Source organism: Pundamilia nyererei, unplaced genomic scaffold, assembly GCF_000239375.1.
Source record: "Pundamilia nyererei isolate P.nyererei 1_Seehausen unplaced genomic scaffold, PunNye1.0 scaffold00049, whole genome shotgun sequence".
NCBI lineage: Eukaryota > Metazoa > Chordata > Actinopteri > Cichliformes > Cichlidae > Pundamilia > Pundamilia nyererei.
Window position 1 is genome coordinate 1,869,016 of NW_005187450.1, and position 18,929 is coordinate 1,887,944.

General features: G+C 43.0%; 2 protein-coding genes across 4 annotated transcripts in view; one reads left to right on the forward strand and one right to left on the reverse strand.

Annotated features, from left to right (window-relative positions):
* Positions 1 to 5,190, reverse strand: part of phactr3a (phosphatase and actin regulator 3a) — a 33,066-nt gene extending 27,876 nt beyond the window's left edge. For all 3 annotated transcript variants that reach the window (XM_005732954.1, XM_005732953.1, XM_005732952.1), the window contains exon 1: positions 4,914 to 5,190. In XM_005732954.1, coding sequence (XP_005733011.1) covers positions 4,914 to 5,016 — 103 coding nt within the window. In that variant the 5' untranslated portion in view covers positions 5,017 to 5,190. The remainder of the gene's footprint in view (positions 1 to 4,913) is intronic.
* Positions 5,191 to 5,932: 742 nt separating this feature from the next.
* Positions 5,933 to 18,326, forward strand: pigt (phosphatidylinositol glycan anchor biosynthesis, class T). Its single transcript, XM_005732955.1, has 11 exons — positions 5,933 to 6,389; positions 6,894 to 7,071; positions 7,954 to 8,081; positions 10,511 to 10,611; positions 10,741 to 10,915; positions 11,014 to 11,111; positions 11,338 to 11,494; positions 11,694 to 11,894; positions 16,721 to 16,886; positions 17,011 to 17,094; positions 17,231 to 18,326. The coding sequence occupies exons 1-11, from the start codon at positions 5,996 to 5,998 to the stop codon at positions 17,478 to 17,480; spliced, it is 1,932 nt and encodes a 643-aa protein (XP_005733012.1). The 5' UTR covers positions 5,933 to 5,995; the 3' UTR covers positions 17,481 to 18,326.
* Positions 18,327 to 18,929: the final 603 nt, after the last annotated feature.

The window sequence follows — 18,929 nt, forward strand, 5'->3', positions numbered from 1 at the left end:
TTTGGCATGTTGCAGTTGCCTATGACTAACTTGTTCTGAAGTAATTTATAGAGAATGAAAAGCCAGTTACGCTCAAGTTCACACAAGTGCCCCTAGCAGAGTAGTTCATCACATTAACAGTGGACATGATCCATTAGGTTTGACAATCAGAAATGTCTGAACATTTTACACACAAAGGATAAGTTAGCCTTGAGGGCGTTCTGCCTGAAAACTTCAGAACTTGGCATGTTAGCATGTTACTGTGACAATACATATATATATATATGACATGTGGGCACTAACAGTGCACCCCTGGCTCCTGGGTGAAAGTCTGACTCAATATTTGTTGAGATTCATATTTTTCTGAATATGACAAATACCTTTTATGGCAACCAGAACGCTCCTCTCAACTTGACATTAGATGTACTTTTTCTCTTGGCCTCTGAAGGGACCTCTGTGCATCGTGGAGGGAAGAATGAATAGCTCTCCAGTGGCTACTACTAACAGGTAGCCTTGACTGACTCACAGTCCCTTAAGGCTCACCGTGATGAATGAGTCGTGACTTCAGCGTGAATTACAGCTTTCCTGGCTGAGTCTGATAAAGTTGCAGGTTCTAAACAAAGTGCAAATCTATATACAATATGTTCTCGTTGTTCATCCAGATCTCTAAAATTGTTTATGTCAGCCATACGTGTGCATGTAGCTTGATAGATCCTCGGGTTTTACAGTTTTCAACTTGACCGCAGCTAAAAAAACAAACAAATAAACAAAAATCAAAAATGAGAGACCAGTATTGAGCTGCATGTGTATGATGAAGTTTATGTCCTGTTTAAATTAAAAGTCTCCAAAAAAACCATCCACATGAATAAAAACTCGAGGCTGTGTTTTGCATACTGGCGACCTATCTAAGCACAGACAGCATGGTGTCACGGGCTAAACTGTAACAGAGGGATCGTTTTCTGTTTTCTCACTTGTATCCACTTCACGGTCACCGTCGCTCTCTCTTTTGTTTTAACCACTTAACACGTACGACCCGCAGCAGAATACAACAACTTCACACCCTTTTCTCTGCACTCTTGAGGATGTTGACAATCACTTGGTGGGGAAAAAATAGACTCACAGGAAGACAGAATGTGTGGCTGTAATGGCATCACATACCGCTGAACGCCTGCCTCTTAATCTGTCTTAAATGAAAACTGCAATTTCAAACAGTTTAATTTACAGTTAATTACTCGGAATAGAAAATAATTATAAAACTGCCCCAGATACTGGTGGAGTTTTGCTCATCACAAAACCTGTCAACACGGGCAAGCCCAACAACTCGTCCCAACAACTTGATGAACTGCCAGTAGTTTGGATTGATAGCTAGATAGTTACTGTGTGCAGTGTAATTATCTGTTTAGAGCCAGTGCCAGTTGAAGGCCACACCAAATGCTGTGCCACATCCAGCGTTTCTTTATCTCCCTCTTCCACAGCATCAAGATACTTGACTGCCTCATTACAGTTGAACGAAAACCATTCTTCAAATGTGCCGCCTGCCAGCACCAGGTTGTCTCCTTTTAAGAGTGCCTTTTAAACTTCTAAGGAGTCCATGTTCTTGCATCTTTAACCCTCTCTTCACCTGAAAATGTCAAAGTTCCTTTTTTTTAATTGAAGCAGGGCTGTTTCTTAAGGTAGGGTCATATATATCTCTGTTTGTTACGTAATTACAGTTTCTTTATTTCGCCGCAACTCGCTGAAATCTGAAACTGGGTCTTAAACCATTGTTATGTAAGGAATTCCTGTGGCACTAATACCTTTTTGTTTACATTATTACTTTCAAACAATGTTGTGTTAATTGCGGGAACATTATATAAGACCTGCTGACTCATAATTTCCCATATTTGCTCACCAAGCCCTGAATATAAGAGGGATTATGTACGACACAGCGCTCGGGTTTGGGGTGAGTCATTGTCATGGCTCAATATCAGCTTCCGCAGGGTTTGACATATCGTCTTGTTCATTAGGCAGGTCCCTGCCTTTTACCTGAATTCTTCAGTTGTTCTTTTTTTTTGACAGATCTGAGAGGATTATTCTTGTACCAGTAAGACCAGGGGAGAATGATAAAACAAAACGAGAGAGAAAAAACACAGATCAGCAGGTACTTATTGGATAAGTCGTCATGTGAGCGGAGAACAGAAGTGGTCTTGAGCAATGTGGTCTATAGCTGCAGGTGGGGAGGGGTTGCAAGTGAAAGTGATTTCATCATGAATTATTACAGTCTTTTGCCAAAGGATGGTGTTTAGTGAAGGGGCAGTTGGCCATCTTTATAAAGTGTTGCAACTAATCAATGAAATGTCAAACAAACTGAGAAATTATTTAAAAGATTAAAAATATCTGAATATATTTTTTTATTTTTAGAATTTACTGTGGATATATGACATGATTTCTTCATGAGGAGGATATTCTTCTTTTCTGTGTTTTGTAACTTTGTGAACTGAATTTAACAGTCTGAAGATAACTACTTTGGAAACTGTAATGTGCATTGTATTCTATGTAATAAAAAAGTAATAAAAAAGTGAAACTTAATCAATAATAGAAATAGTCTCTAACTGCAGATTTATGTGCACTATAAATCTGCTTGTGCTGATATTTGTGTGATTCAACTCATCTCCACTGTTTCTCCAGCTTTGCGTCTTTCTACAGGGGAAAAGAATTATTTTGAGGAACGAAGCCATAGGGATAACCCTGCTTGGACAACCTCCCTGTCCGCAAAGCGTCAAGGTGTCCTCTCCACACCATTACCTTGGTCGACATTCTGCAATGACTAAGTGGAACTTTGAGCGAAAGTGACATTTTATTAGCAGGGGAATCTAAGGGCTCCTTGTCCAAATGAACTGATTAAACGTGTTTATACTGCTGCTCCTGTTCCTGGACTTATGTTCCTGTAACTCTGAATCATTCTTGTAAATCTGCTGTTCAAAGAGGTTGCCTTAATTTAGATAAACTCCCAACAGAGCAATGCAATGTCACTCTCTGCGCTTTATTAAAAGACAGTAGGATTTGCATTGTTGGACACTTGCAATGTGACCGATCGACTTGCCCTTCTCTGAGAGGGTGAGTCTGTATTGTAGTATTACTGCAGCCTCATTCAAAAGGAAACACTACTCTGATTTTCTGAGATGGTCAGCTGTAACTGTTGTCTCTATTGACTCTCCTCCCAGTATTGAGTAAGTGTATGAACACATTGTAAGCCTCTGCAGCTGCGAGATCTACTGTATTGGGAGGAGAAAAAAAAAGGCAGTCTTTGCCAAAGGATTACTTTGGCAAAGACTAGTGCCCCAGACATTAGTGCAGTGGTGATCCACGCAGAGAAGGGGTGGGCGATGCTGTGTACTTTGGGCCACCAGACACCGATATTGTCTTTGCTGTTACAACTTTATTTACTCCGTCTTTCATGTAGCATACTCGTGTCTGAAACTGTGATGCAGTTGTGCATACTCCAGGGATGTAGGCTGACGTTCAGCGTTCCCTGACAGCTTTAGCTCTCATCACTGGCCTGGCTGATCCGCCAAACTGCTGCGTTGTTTATTCAGGTGTGTCAAAGACCCAGTGTGACATCATCACATTCACCTACGTGTGAATTAAATCATCCCTGGGAGGGTTGAATTCAGCAAGGCTCCATTATAAACGTGCTATGGCCAGTTGATGAGTGCAGGCAGGTGTGATTTTGGAAATGTGAAAAAGCGAGTCTCGTTAGTGATAAGTTGAAAGGTGAACTACTCTGCTTTTTTTTCTGAATCATTCAGTCAAGCATTCATGTGCGTAAAACTCGCCATGTGTGGGTGTAAGCAATGACTCTTTCTAAACCCACACAGTATGACCATAAATAGTCTCACTTACGTAAAAAAAAATAAATAAATAAAATAAATCAGTGTATTTCAGGTGAATGCATAGGCTACTAGTTCTTCCAGCACAATAACAACCAAATTCACTTCCAGGAGCTCACCAGAGGAGAGCACGGCATGAGTGCTCCCTGGTGTTCTGTCATTAATGAAAGTTTAATTCATTATCCTCTTCCATAAAGCAGAAAGATGAGTAACATTAGATGACTAACCCACAGAGAAACAAACAAGGACACCATATTGGAAAGATCACCTGAAGGATCAATAACTGGCCAGTCCGATTGTACCAGTACAAGGCTGTGATGATAAGTTGGGTACATTTCCACCTATAGCCTATATCACGTGGATTGTCGGCTATTGATCGCAGCAGTGATCAGTTCGGTATGGGGTGGGGATTCAGTGCTGTCAATACAGGGACAGAGCTCTAGGCATAGGCCTACAATAAGAGAAGCATGTGCTTTTTTTTCTTTCGTTTTTAATGCAACACGTCAAAACATGAATCCCTCCATGGATCTCTCTTAATAACAACGCTATAGCAGTGGATCAGACAGGACAACACATTCGTTAAGCTTGGATCATGGACCACACATGCATGCAGATTTTGTGATGCTAAATAGCATGGGTTCACTATAAAGGGGCTGGGATAGCATGGAAGGGAATATATAGGCAATAGAGTAAAAGTTGCACACGGTAATATCACATTAAACGGCCAACACGCGGATTCCCAAATACTACTTGCATCCATATCAGCCAAAAGGGCTACAGGCGTCTTTGTAAGGCGCAAATCTGGTGGGGAATGCAGCCATTCACAGACGCTGAGATGGCATTCGTCTTCAACATGCAGCTCCACGATTCAGCGTTACAGTCATATTCTACATCCAGTGTCGGGAGCATATGCGCTAATTGTGCCTTAGTGTTCTGACATCCCACTAAGCAAACAAGGAGGTCTGCAACACCAAAGAAGCGGCAACCTTAGAAAAATAAAATAAAATAAAAATAAAAACTCGCATATGGAGCGGATGAATGTAGACAAAATAACGCCTATCTTACCTGTGCCGTGAGCCAACTCGATGCCCGGTTCGGTGAGTATGTTCGGGTCACTTTGAGATCTGCCTCGCTGCAGACAGCCGTCTAGTCCATCCGATGTAGCCATGGGGAGGCAGCGCAGGAATCCTAAATAAAATATTAAAAACCCAACCGGAGGCAGGCAAGGTCAGGAGGAAAGCAGCGAGCGAGAGTAGATTTAATTCGCTCTGACAACAGCCGCTTTGAGCACCTAACAGGGAGCCATGGCTGAGCCGAAATTCCGTGTGTGTTTGTGTATGTGCGTGTATGTGCGTGTGTGTGTGTGTGCGTGTGAGTCTGGGCTGTGTGCGCGATGATGTGTGGATGAGGGAGGGGTGATTTGCCCCCGATGATGCCAACGGGTTGATGATGCCCATCCCTGTCCAGCAACGCGACCAAATATTCAACAGAGCACCATGCTTATTCGCACACCGATAACCTGAATTTATGGCCTTTATTAATTATTAATGTAGCTTTTTTATGAGTTTTGGCAACACACCAGTAGCACCATTTATTCAGGGTCTATAAGGTTTAATATATTTGCAAGCAGCATTGGTAATGCTGTAAAATGACAGATTAAGATGGGCAGACGTTTGATAGGCTAAATTAATTGAGAATTTTCAGGCCTGTAATTGTTTGATTGGTTACAATTCACAAATTGACATATGACACATTATGTGCATTTACTGTAGTTTACATTTATCTATGGATTCATTTATTGTCTTCACATGGATATAATATAATTTATCTAATCTACATATAAATTATAATTTGCCATACCGCTTCCATATCGCCTTCACATGTAACTGATCGCTTTTAAAATGTATTTCTTTATTTTATTTTAGAATTTGCTTAAAATAAATCAGAAACATATTACATATTAGCATGTATTATATATATATATATATATATAATTTATTTTTATGGGTTTTTTTTAAAGAAAATATTTTGGCTTAAAACAAAGCAGCCTCGTGTCAGTGCCAAGAATGACTCCATATGGAAGCAGCTCATTGGCTGATTCTACTCATGACGCGTTAACGCGGAAGTCAACCACCGCCTCGAGAAAAATGGCTGCTCACAGGTGCAGCTGCTGGTCTTGGCTGCTTATTCTTTTTAGTTTGTCCGTGTTTGTTGTCGCAGACATTCATGAAACGACGCCAGTTAATGACCACCACGGTGGGGTTGACCATAATGCACAAACAGCGGAACAAACGGCTGACCAGCCCGCGGTGGAGGAGAGACGGTGGGAAGCAACCGAGGTTAAAGAAGCCGCTACGGTTGATGCTGCAGCCGACATTCAGGGCACTTCTGCACCTGAAACAGTGGTACCTTCGTCGGTACCACAGCCTAAAGACGACTTCCAAGAAGAGCTGGTCATCAGACCTCTGCACTCCGGAGATATTTATGCCAGCTTCCAGTTCCGCACCCTGTGGGACACAGACTTCATGAGAGAAAACAAAGGTAAGCTAACTGCTAGTAGGGAGATAACACTCTGTTAGGCACGAATAAGAAAATACACACATGTAAATGTTTTATCTTCTTATAGAAGTAATTTTTGAATATACTTGAGTCTGTCGAATAGCTGACAGAAAAGCTGTAAATGTATAAAATGATAAGCATTTAAATGTTTCGGAATGAGGGTTCATTTTTTGCTTCTCGATGCTCCTATAATCTGTCAGATTGAAACATTAAAAAGATTACCACGTGATAGGGCATCTGCATTTTCCGTCAGTTGACTTTCTTTTATAAATCACCATATTTTTGTTCATTTATTGATATCCCCTTCCTGTTAAAATCTGCGTCTGTTCCTGTTTAGTTGGTTTCAGGAGTAGTTATACATTATTGGAAATATTATACGAGTTTAATACACCCCACATTAATTCAATAAGATTTCTTTCTCCTGTTCTCAAAATTACAACAATGTTTGGTCTTTCTAACTCTAAACCACGTTGTTGTATTTCTCAGTGTCCCACTACCGGCTTTTCCCCAAGTCTCTGGGCCAGGTCATCTCCAAGTTTTCAGTCAGAGAACTGCACATCTCTTTTACACAAGGTTACTGGAGGACCATGCAGTGGGGGCAACCCTTTATACCATCCCCACCTGGAGCTGAGCTCTGGGTCTGGTTCCAAGACTCAGTGACAGAGTGAGTACAACAGAGATGAAATGAATGTGTGGATTAATAAGGGGAGGGGAGACAGACCCGTACTTATATAGTGTTTTTGTACTCTGAGCATTTAAAGCCCCTTCTTACTATGAGCCTTATTCACTTATTCACAAACACATTCATTAACCTGCTTTCGTAAACATTTTTTCTATGCCTTAGCATTTTTAATCTACCATGCACACATGACACTCAAATGGTGGCATCAACGGCAACTCGGAGTTCAGTATGTGGACCAAGGATACATTGACATGCAGACTAGACAAGTAGAGGATTGAAGCACCAACCTACCAGTTTCGCTCATCCGTAACCGTCCTTGCTGTTTTTGCTTTTGTGTTTTTCCTTTAGTTCTTATAATGACAGTGATGTTTCTCAAGCATATGCCGAACTAGCAGACAGTTGAGGTAGTTTTTTTGCTGCAGTAAAAAGTTATGCAGCAAAATAACTCTCAGTAAAAACTGGCCATAAACTTGTTGCATTAAGACGGAGATAATCTGTCATCAGTCTGCGATTGAATTACATGCAATCTGTTTCAGATGATACATCAATTAAATGTGAATTTCATTGAATTTAATGCAAGTTTGCTCAGCTAACATCATCTCAGGATGGTGGTGCATGTGATGAACCCTCTTGTTCGTTATATTCTCAGAGTATCGATATTTGGTGATCCTGTATGATACAATATCACCATACAAAGTATCGTAATGGTTTGCTGTATTGCTTTTCCCCCCCACCCATATAAAACTGCCAGAAATTCTACTTCCACAACTTTTGCCTACAGTTTGTTTTGATATAGTTGCTGCCTAACCTACCTTTGCTAAATCATGTTAACATTTCCACATGCCTTTTTTCTGCCTTTCCCAGTGTCGATGCTACATGGAAGGAGCTAACCAATGTTTTGTCAGGCATCTTCTGTGCATCACTGAACTTCATTGACTCCACCAACACTGTTCAGCCCAGTGCCTCCTTCAAACCACTGGGAATAGGCAACGGTACAGTCAGTCTCCTTTTTGCATTTAGAGTAACATCTCTAGTAATGAACCTCTGCAAAAGCTAATTGTGTCATCAGCCACCATTGAACTGTCTAATATCACGTTATTATACAGAATTAGTGCTAGAGAAAATCCTCTTGCAGTAATCCTCTTCTCACCCTGTTCCATCACTGGTCAGTTATGATTCATACAACTTTAGCAGCATCAGCTGCGATAAAGTGCTTCAGATTACTGGAGATCAGTCTGTCATTTTTACCTTGTGTCTGTCAGAGTCACAAACACTGTGGTAGCTTGAATATTTTGCTCAAAACTTTTGTTAACCTCACTGATGAGTGTTCAAAGTGCTCTTAGAGGAATTCTGAAAGGTTGGCAACCTCTAGGAAGATTCTCATTTGTTCCAAACGACCATGTGTAGCAAATTTCTTTCAATTTTGAGTCTCAGAGATTTAGTGCAATAACCTTCTTCCTCATCTAACCTAGACATGTGCTTTGTTTTTTGTTTTGTTTTTTAAACTATTGTTTCTAGTAGATCAGGGCGATATGGCCAAAAATATTAATCACGATATAGATTTGAAAATTTGCGATAACGATATAACTGACGATATAATTGATGCAAGACAAAATACAACTCCACAACTTTACTAGCGCAAAAAACCCCATCCATTTATTTTCACTTAAACAAGCAGCTGTTTTTTATGTGCATTAGAGCTGTATAAAGATTTAACAGTGCAAATGCAAATTCCCTGTTGAAAGTTTAACCAAAAGGCATTTCCAGTAGAAATGGGCTTACATATCCCGAGCTTAGCCATGTATAATATCCACTGAAGTTAAAAAGAGCTGCTTTGCAACATTAAACTGCAGTGTGCCAAATAAAAAAGTCAAATACGTATTTTTTGGACCATAAGGTGCCCGGGATTATAAGACGCATTAAGCAAAACAAAGCAGTCAGATAAATCAAACTTTATTCAACTCATCTTTTTCTTCCTCCACTTCTGTACCATAGATTCGTTAATGCCTTATTCTATCACAGCTGCTCTATTCCCGTGTTGTTGCAGTATATTAACGACTAACCTTCTATTGTGAATGGATTATCTCAGTTGTTCTCCTGACTGAAGTTTGGTCTGTTTACAGCATCCTGCCATGCGATTGCATTTGTCTCTAACCATCAGGAACCTTCACGTTAACTTTTATCGAGTGGAAAAGTGTTAGCGTTCATCCTCCAGCTTCACTGTTTATGTTATGCTAACATAGCTGTGTCGCTAGCGATCACCTAGCACATCATTAAATACCATCTAGCCCAACTTCAGTAACCCTACAAACGTGACTGCTGTGTAGCTTCCTGTCTTCATTTATGTTGGAAATGATAGCAGAGCTGTACGTTTGAATTTTTTCAGAAATCTCTCAGTCACAACATGCTATATCATGCTTAGGTAACTAGCAAAACTAGCGAGCTAACTCCCGCTAACTTCCTGCTAACTTCTAACTCCGTTAAATGTAATAAATTCTGTTTTCATGGATGCCTGGATGTTAAACTTCATAGTTACACCTGGTAAAGCAGCAATTCTGATCGTTTTATTAAAGATGAAAGAATTTAGACAGTTTTTAACTCTTAGTGATGCTGCAGTGTTCGTTTGACTTTGGGACCTGAAGGGAGCGGAGTTTAGGACACAGATTACTCCCAGATTTACGAGCACCTTAGTCCGACAAATACGGCAAAAACGACGGCCCGCTTGCATGTTCTACAAAAAAAATGTGCTTTGGTGGGTATCTGACGAACAAACACCAAACCATTTCCACATCACTGAAGTTGCACCATTTTTTACAAACCAATTGTGGTTCATCCGTTTCACTCAACGATCCGATTTCTCCCTTCTCATTCTCTGTTGCCGCCATGCTTTTTCAGCCATGTGCGAAAACAAAGGCACTGCGCATGCGTGTTTTACCCATATTCTATCGCGATATTTTATTTTCTTATCATTGCCTATCATTGTACTGGTATTACTGTCAACGGTATAATATGGCCCAGCCCTAGTTTCTAGTGATTTTACACCTCATGCTACTGCAAATGGTCGACTTTACAGGTGATATGATTGTCAGGCTTGTCAGGTGTGCTGCACCCCGTTAGAAACTTGGTTTAGTTGTGTTTTTTTTGTTGTTGTTGTTGTTGTTGTTGTTGTTGTTTGTGAATAAGTAAACAGATGAACACTTTTTACACAGGTCCTGTTTGCATTAAAGAAACCTTTTGCAATAAAATGAGTGCTTTACCTGTACTCAGGTGCCTCTTTTTCTAATATATATATTAGATTTTATTTGGGCATGCGATATTCTTATTCTGAGGTGCATGTTAGACAGTTGAATACCCATTACAGCACTGCAGATGCCCCAGGACTCACTGTGCTGCATATGCAATATTTGTGTGTGTGTTAAAGTGACAGACCACAGCTTCCTTCGCTATGCCACCCTCCCACGAGAAATTGTTTGCACAGAGAATTTGACACCCTGGAAGAAACTCTTGCCATGTGGATCCAAGGTAAATGTCTCTCTCTCTCTCTCTTCCCCCCCCCTTTTTACATGTGCATTTTTCTTCCTAAAAAAACACGGGACATCAATGCCATCTGTTAGCGTATTAAGTTTTCTCCTCACTATGTTTTCCGAACAGGCTGGTCTCGCTGTCCTTTTGAAGTCAGAGAAACTCTTCCACAGCAGTTTTCATTCCCAGGCAGTGCACATCAGGTCCGTGTGTCAGGACTGGCAGTGCAAAACCACATCCTGGGAGCTGAGACAGACGTTGAATTCAGTCTTTGACCTGCACAACTCTGGACAGACCAAACGAGGTGAGCGAAAGCACGTTTTTGTTTTGTTCTCTGTCCCATATTTGGGTTTTGGTAACATTCCCCTGGCTTTTGTTAATTCAAGCTGTCTCTTCCCTCAGAGTGGTCTTTGTTCAAGATGTTCTCTCGGACCCTGACAGAAGCTTGTCCGTTGGCCTCCTCCAGTAAACTATATATCGACATCACAGACAACCCTCAGGTTTGCTTTTCCTTTAATATAAAATATGCAAATCTAAATCATTAGATAATTCAAACCTTAGAATACAAAACATCGAATTGTGACAGCTATATGAACATGGAGGTGTTGCTGATTTAGTGGATTATCTGTTGATAAACGGCACTACTTGTATGTATAGATAATGTCAAATTTATTATTGAAGCTCTGTAAGAGTTATGATTGGAACAAACCTGTTTTTATTTTGCAGGGGGAGCAGTTTGAGCTCAGCCCAGCCACTTCCCTGCTGAGCCAGGCAGTGGTGCTGGGAGACAGACGGACCTTCTCTGTGTACGATCTGACCCAAGAAACCACCTTTGGCTCTGTGCGCTCCCTCAACCTGCTTATTCGATGGAAGTCCAATGAGGGTGAGCCAGAAGAGTAGAGACTGTATAATGTATAAAGCTGTGTATAATAGTCAGAATATTGTCTTGAAGAATGTATGATGAAACAAGAACAAGATAATAAAATGCACACACTTCACACATTTTTAAGGCATTTTTTTGATTGTCACATTTGTTTTACACCCAGTGAATTATTAAAATCAGTCTGACTTTCTGTCCTCAGGTGAAATGCTGCGTCCCTTGCTCCATGCTGAGCGTTATGTGGCTGGATACGGGCTGCAGACAGGAGAGATTCACACATTAATGTACAACAACCACCCATACAGGTCTTTCCCTGTACTGCTGCTGGACTCGGTGCCTTGGTATCTTCGTCTCTACATCCACACGCTCAGTGTGACGAGCAAGGGAAAGGACAACAAGCCCAGTGAGTATTTTTAGAAAGCAGTAAAGGATGTGTGCACTGTTCATACTGTTCATTTGCAATCAGAATAATAAATTTACATAGTCCCAAAAACAATTTACCTTTGAAAGATGACCAATATCCTGTACAGTGAGTACACAGTGTAGTACAGGATATTGGTCCGGTACAATGTCCTTAACTTCACTTAAGGCCACTGCGGAAATAAGAATATCATGGAGCAGCTGACTTATGAATTATTAATTAAATCAAAAATGTATGTCTTATATGGCCTTCACATGTACAGTTTGGTCCACATATGAGCCTCATCCATCCATCCATCTTCATCCGCTTTATCCGGGGCAGAGTCGCGGGGGCAGCAGCCTAAGCAAAGAAGCCCAGACCTCCCTCTCCCCAGCCACCTCCTCCAGCTTATCTGGGGGAACACCAAGGCGTTACTAGGCCAGCCGAGAGATATAATCTCTCCAGCGTGTCCTGGGTCTGCCCCGGGGCCTCCTCCCGGTGGGACATGCCTGGAACACCAACCCCAGGAGGCACCCAGGAGGCATCCTTGTCAGATGCCCGAACCACCTCAGCTGGCTCCTTTCGATGTGGAGGAGCAGCGGCTCTACTCTGAGTCCCTCCTGGATGGCCGAACTTCTCACCCTATCTCTAAGGGAGAGGCCAGCCACCCTTCGGAGGAAGCTAATTTCCGCCGCTTGTATCCGTGATCTCGTTCTTTCGGTCACTACCCACAGCTCGTGGCCATAGGTGAGGGTAGGGACGTAGATTGACCGGTAAATTGAGAGCTTCGCTTTTACAATCAGCTCCCTCTTCACCACGACGGACCGGTGCAGCGTCCGCATCACTGCAGCCTCCGCACCAATCCGTCTGTCGATCTCCGGCTCCCTTCTCCCATCACTCGCGAACAAGACCCCGAGGTACTTGACTTCCTCCACTTGGGGCAGGAACTCATCCCCGAGTGGGCACTCCACCCTTTTCCGGCTGAGAACCATGGCCTCAGATTTGGAGGTGCTGATCCTCATTCCCGCTGCTTTACACTCGGCTGCGAACCGTTGCAGTGCGAGCTGGAGGCCTTCACCCGATGAAGCCAACAGAACCACATCATCCGCGAAAAGCAGAGATGAGATTCTGAGGCCACCGAAGTGAAAGCCCTCCGCCACTTGGCTGCGCCTAGAAATCCTGTCCATAAAAATTATGAACAGAATCGGTGACAAAGGGCAGTCCTGGCGGAGCCCATCACCCACCGGGTGCGAACCAAGCTCTTGCAATGGTTGTATAGGGATCGAATGGCCTGTAGCAATTGGCCAGACACCCCATACTCCCGCAGCACCTCCCATAGGACACCCCGAGGGACACGATCAAATGCCTTCTCCAAGTCCACAAAACACATGTAGACTGGTTGGGCAAACTCCCATGCACCCTCAAGTATCCTTGAGAGGATAAAGAGCTGGTCCAGTGTTCCGCGACCAGGACGAAAACCGCATTGTTCCTCCTGTATCCGAGGTTCGACTAGCAGACTAACTCTCCTTTCCAGTACCCTGGCATAGACTTTCCCAGGGAGGCTGAGGAGTGTGATCCCCCTGTAGTTGGAACACACCCTCCAGTCCCCCTTCTTAAAGATGGGGACCAGCACCCCGGTCTGCCAGTCCAGGGGTACTGCCCCTGATTTCCACGCAACATTGTAGAGGCGTGTCAACCAGGACAGCCCTAAAACATCCAGAGCCTTCAGGACCTCTGGGCGGACCTCATCAATACCAGGGGCTCTGCCACCAAGGAGTTGTTTAACTGCCTCAGTGACCTCGCCTCCAGAAATTGGCGGGTCATTCCCCTCATCCCCAGACTCTGCTTCCTCCTCGGAAGACATGTCAGTGGGATTAAGGAGGTCCTCGAAGTATTCCTTCCACCGCCTGACAATTTTGTCAGTCGAAGTCATCAGCGCTCCGCCAGCACTATACACAGTGCAGGTAGAGCACCGCTTTCCCCTGCTGAGATGCCTGACGGTTTGCCAGAATCTCTTCAAGGCAGTCCGAAAGTCTTTTTCCATGGCCTCTACGAACTCCGTCCATACCTGAGTTTTTGCTTCAGCCACTGCCCGAGCCGCATTCCGCTTGGCCTGTCGATACCTGTCGGCTGCCTCCGGAGTCCCACAGACTCAATGTCCCCAGTCTCCCTCAGAATGCTGTTGAAGCTCTGCCGGAGGTGTGCGTTGAAGATCTCGCGGACTGGGGCCTCTGCTAGACGTTCCCAGCACACCCTCACTACGCGTGTAGGTGTACCAGGTCTGTCCAGCATCCTCCCCCGCCACCTGATCCAACTCACCACCAGGTGGTGATCAGTTGACAGCTCAACCCCTCTCTTTACCCGAGTGTTCAGAACATATGGTCGCATGTCTGGTGATACGATTACAAAATCAATCATCGACCTGCGGCCTAGAGCATCCTGGTGCCACGTGCACTTATGGACACTCTTATGTTCGAACAAGGCGTTCGTTATGGCCAAAGTGTGATTTGCACAGAAGTCCATTAACAAAACACCACTCGGGTTCAGATCAGAGAGGCCGTTCCTCCCAATCACGCCCCTCCAGGTCTCGCTGTCATTACCCACGTAAGCATTGAAGTTTCCCAGCAGGACAACAGAGTCTCCAGGTGGAGCACCTTCCAGCACCCCACCCAGGGACTCTAAGAAGGCTGGGTACTCTGAACTGCTACTCGGCGCATAAGTGCAGATGACAGTCAGGACCCGTTACCCGATCCTAAGGTGCAGGGAACAAACCCTCTCATCCACCGGGGAAAACCCCAACGTACCGGCAGCAAGCCGAGGGGATATTAGAATACCCACCCCAGCCCACCGCCTCTCACCAGGGGCAACTCCAGAGTGAGAGTCCAGCCCCTCTCCAGGAGACTGGTTCCAGAGCCCAAGCCATGCGTAGAGGTGAGCCCGACTATATCTAGCCGGTACCTCTCAACCTCACGCACTAAATCAGGCTCCTTCCCCACCAGAGAGGTGACATTCCATGTCCCAATTGCCAGTCTTGGCAGCCGGGGATCAGTCCGCCAGGGCCTCCGCTCCTGGCCGCTGCCCGGCACACAATGGACCCGACCCCTCCTGCGGGTGGTGGGCCTGCGGGAGGATGGGCCCATGTCCCCTTTTCCGGCTGTGCCCGGCTGTGCCCCAGACACTCGCCCGTCGGGCACCCTCCCCGGGCCTGGCTCCAGGGCGGGGCCCCGGTAACCCTATCCCGGGCAAGGTAAACTGTTCCCTCAATGTTTTCTTCATAAGGGTCTTCTGAATCGGTCTTTGTCTGGTCCCTCACCCAGGACCAATTTGCCACAGGAGACCCTACCAGGGGGCAAAAGCCCCCAGACAACATCGACCTTGGGATCCCTGGGACACACAAACCCCTCCACCACGATAAGGTAGCGATTCACGGAGAGGACCTCAACCAGTCTACAAAAAAATCTTATTAGCCTTTGCGCTGTTTAGCATTAGCATATCACAAATTCAACTAGAAGACTATCACTCAGCCACCTCCCCGCAACCTATTTAACAAGCCTGCTTTGGTAGAATAGATCTGATATAAAGGTAAAGCAATACATCTTTATTTTTTTGTTTCTATGTCTGCAAGTCTTACTGGGACTGTTTCATGGATCTGAATATGACCACTGAATCATTTCTTAGGAAGTTTAATTAAATAAAAGAAGAAAAGTAGATCTTACTTCATGTTGTTTAGTTGACTCTTGCAGCTTTGTCTATTGCCATGAAACACCTGCACATAAAAATGAAAGTTGCACTTACAGCTCAAAGAAACGGTCCATGAGTGCATCTTTTCAGTTTAGTGGCTTTCTGAAGGTGCTGTCCCCTGCCTCTGACCCCCATACCTTGATTCAAACATCAACATGATGATGCTAATTATGTTCTTTAAAAGCACAAATTGCCAGTGGCAAATGAATACACAGCCTTCTCTTTACACTTTGTAGAGGTGCACGATAGTCAGACTCCCACTTGAGCTGAACTTGTGTGCCTTCAACTTGATTTCATTTTCATTTTTGTTGCCTTCTGTTAGTTAGCTTAAATGTCCTGTGGACATGTGAGCATCTTTGCAGGCTTTGATTTTTGATGTTGACTTCTTCAACGATGGATATTATTATTCAGTCTTTTACTTAACCCTGTAAAATCTGAACCATGAAATAATTGCCAGAAAAATCTAATTTTCTTGAAGCTGGAGTTTTTATTGAACCTGTCATGAATAATGAGTTTTGACTTGTATGATTTTTGCTACACCAGCATTTCTGTGCAATTTATTGATGACTATTCATCTTCAGCAAAAATGTGTAAAGGGTTTAAGGTTAAAGAAATCACACTAATGATGTAAAGGTCTCAAAAACTCATGCTTCAAATATGATACATTTGACCTTACAGGGGTAAGTCGGTCATGCTGTTCACAGCCCACTGTAAAATACTTGACTTCCCACATTAACCCACAGGAATGGTTAGTAAGGGTTCATGCAGCTGCCTCTTTTTGCCACAAGGTGGAGAACATGAGTCATGTTTTCTGTAAGAAACAGTTATCAAATACATATGTTGGTGTTCATTTCTAACTTGAATAACATGCTGTTATTGATTAAATATTGTCCCATTATGTAATTTATATAAACCAGTGATCTGTGTCTAAACTAGGAATTCACTGACTGTAAAAACTCTGGGTTGATAGCTGTTTAAAATACAATTTTCTTGACAGCAGATGCCAGAGCCTTTGTGTTTGTGCAGTTCTAGTTTGAACATTTAATCAGTGTATTATTGGTCACTTGTTTTTTTTCTTCCTCTGCTAGGCTACATCCACTACGAGCCATCTAAGGATCGTGTGAAGCCCCACCTGCTGGAGATGCTGATCCAGCTTCCTCCAAACTCTGTGACTGAGGTTACAGTGCAGTTTGAGAGGGCTCTGCTCAAATGGACTGAATACCCACCCGATCCCAACCACGGTTTCTATGTCGGGTATGCACGTAGGATTGCATGTGTGACATGTGTTGCTTCTCAAATGATTTTTGCTTTTTATTTTTTAGGATTTTAAATTAATTTCAGACTTTTATTGACTAAAGTCCTTGTCTTTAACATTTAGATCTTCAGTTATTAGTTCTCTTGTACCAAGCACTGTCGCCATGCATACAAACAGCACTCGGGAACGACCACTTTTCAGCAGCTTGTAAGTACACAGCCCCCATCGCCCACCCACCTTGATGAAAATGACATTTATTGTGTTTTATTCACGGACTGTTTGAGTTTCTGCACAGACACGTTTATCTAGAAAATGGGATGATCAAATTTTCCTCTCTCACCAGTTTTCCCTGTAAAGAAGAGTCCAGCTACTTTGTCCGCATCTACACAGAGCCTCTGCTTGTCAATCTGCCCACTCCAGACTTCAGCATGCCTTACAATGTCATCTGCCTGACATGCACTGTAGTGGCTGTGGGATACGGCTCTCTATACAACTTACTAACGCGGAGCTTCCAAATCGAAGAGCCCAACCCAGGACTGGCCAAGCGGATCGCTAACGTCATCCGAAGGATGAGGGGCGTCCCGCCACTCTGAGGCTTTGTGAGCATGCCAAGTGGCATCTTTTAGAAAGGAAGTTTTCCTTTTGTTGAAACTACTGGAAAATATATAATATACAGGGAAGAACTGGGACAAATACTGCTATGAATGTTTTAAAACCTGTCAACTTGAGGATTTTGTTGTTGAATTGAATAAGATGGATACATTTGTGTTTTAAAGCAATTTCTTGCTGCCTAAGGACAAAAAAAGTAGACGGGAAGTTGAAGATTTGTTCTTGTTTGATAAATATGAGGAACCAAAGCTGAGCAATGGGCTGCAGTGTTTTAATACCCCTTCGTTTTGGGGGATTTGGGGTAGGGTTTTTTTTTTTTCTGGATTTTTAAAACCATAACCCATTACAACATAATGCCACACTGTCATTAAGGCATACTGATACTTTGAGGAAACAGTGATTTCATATCTCACTGCACTCTGAAGCCTCTGGACTCAGAAATATAATCGCTTTTGGTCTCTAAGTGGTCTTAAGACTTATTTGGGATCTCCGCCACTATGAGATACACCAAGTCAAAGTCACTTCAGGATGTCCTAACGTTTTTCTTTTTAGGCTGCTTATCTTAATTGAAACTTCATTCATGACAGCGCATTAAAAACTCTAAAACTCATTCCAGTATGATGTCATATATTGTGTGAAACGAATTCTAAAAAGTATAGACTTAAAAGTGATAAAATGAACTTTTTTCATGTTTCTACACAGGATATCAATCGTTGTCAAGTAAAACCGAGCTGCCCTTTACCAAATATTTATTTGGCACTGATTTTGGTTACAGTTTTGAATGTTGAATGCAATTGTCTGAGCATAATAAAAACCTTTTATTTGTTGAATTATTAAGTCATCAGTTTTAAGCACTTTAGTTGTCTTACAACAAATACACTATGGACAAAACTACAGAGCCACACTTCCTCTTCTCCAAATTCAGGTGCTTTCACTCCTGTTGCTTCAGGTAACAGCCAAGCAGTCTGCCTTTATTTGTTAAAGGTTGTTCTAAAGAGCTCACTAAATTTGAGTATGGTAGTGTAATAGGATGCCACCACCGCAACAAGTCAGTTCATGAAATTTCTTCCCTCTTAGATATTTAATGATCAGGTGAAGTGGTGATATAGCAAAGTGGAGGCATCTAGGAGCCACAACAACTCGGCCACAAATCGTTGGACATGTAGATCTTCAGAGGGGTGTCACCAAGGGCTGAGGTGATACAGTCTAAAAGTCACCAAAACTGCTGACTCAACTGCAGAACTCCAAACACCGCTGGGATTAACATCAGCACTAAAACTGTGCCTGGAGCTTTGTGGTCCTGGGTTCTATGGCTGAGCAGCTCCTGTAGATGTTAAATACTAAATAAAATACTGCCATGCATTTACTTTTGTTTAAGCCTTTTACACACATTTTTGTTTGTTTTCCTTCCTAGAAAAATATTTCTGTAAAAC

What these genes read in the sequence shown, in the direction of transcription:
- pigt (XM_005732955.1), top strand. Translation starts at nt 5,996, where the DNA reads ATGGCTGCTCACAGGTGCAGCTGCTGGTCTTGGCTGCTTATTCTTTTT. An exon ending in ACATCACAGACAACCCTCAG is followed by an intron (nt 11,112 to 11,337) that starts GTTTGCTTTTCC and finishes TTTATTTTGCAG; the next exon opens with GGGGAGCAGTTTGAGCTCAG. An exon ending in AACCACGGTTTCTATGTCGG is followed by an intron (nt 16,887 to 17,010) that starts GTATGCACGTAG and finishes TTTAACATTTAG; the next exon opens with ATCTTCAGTTATTAGTTCTC.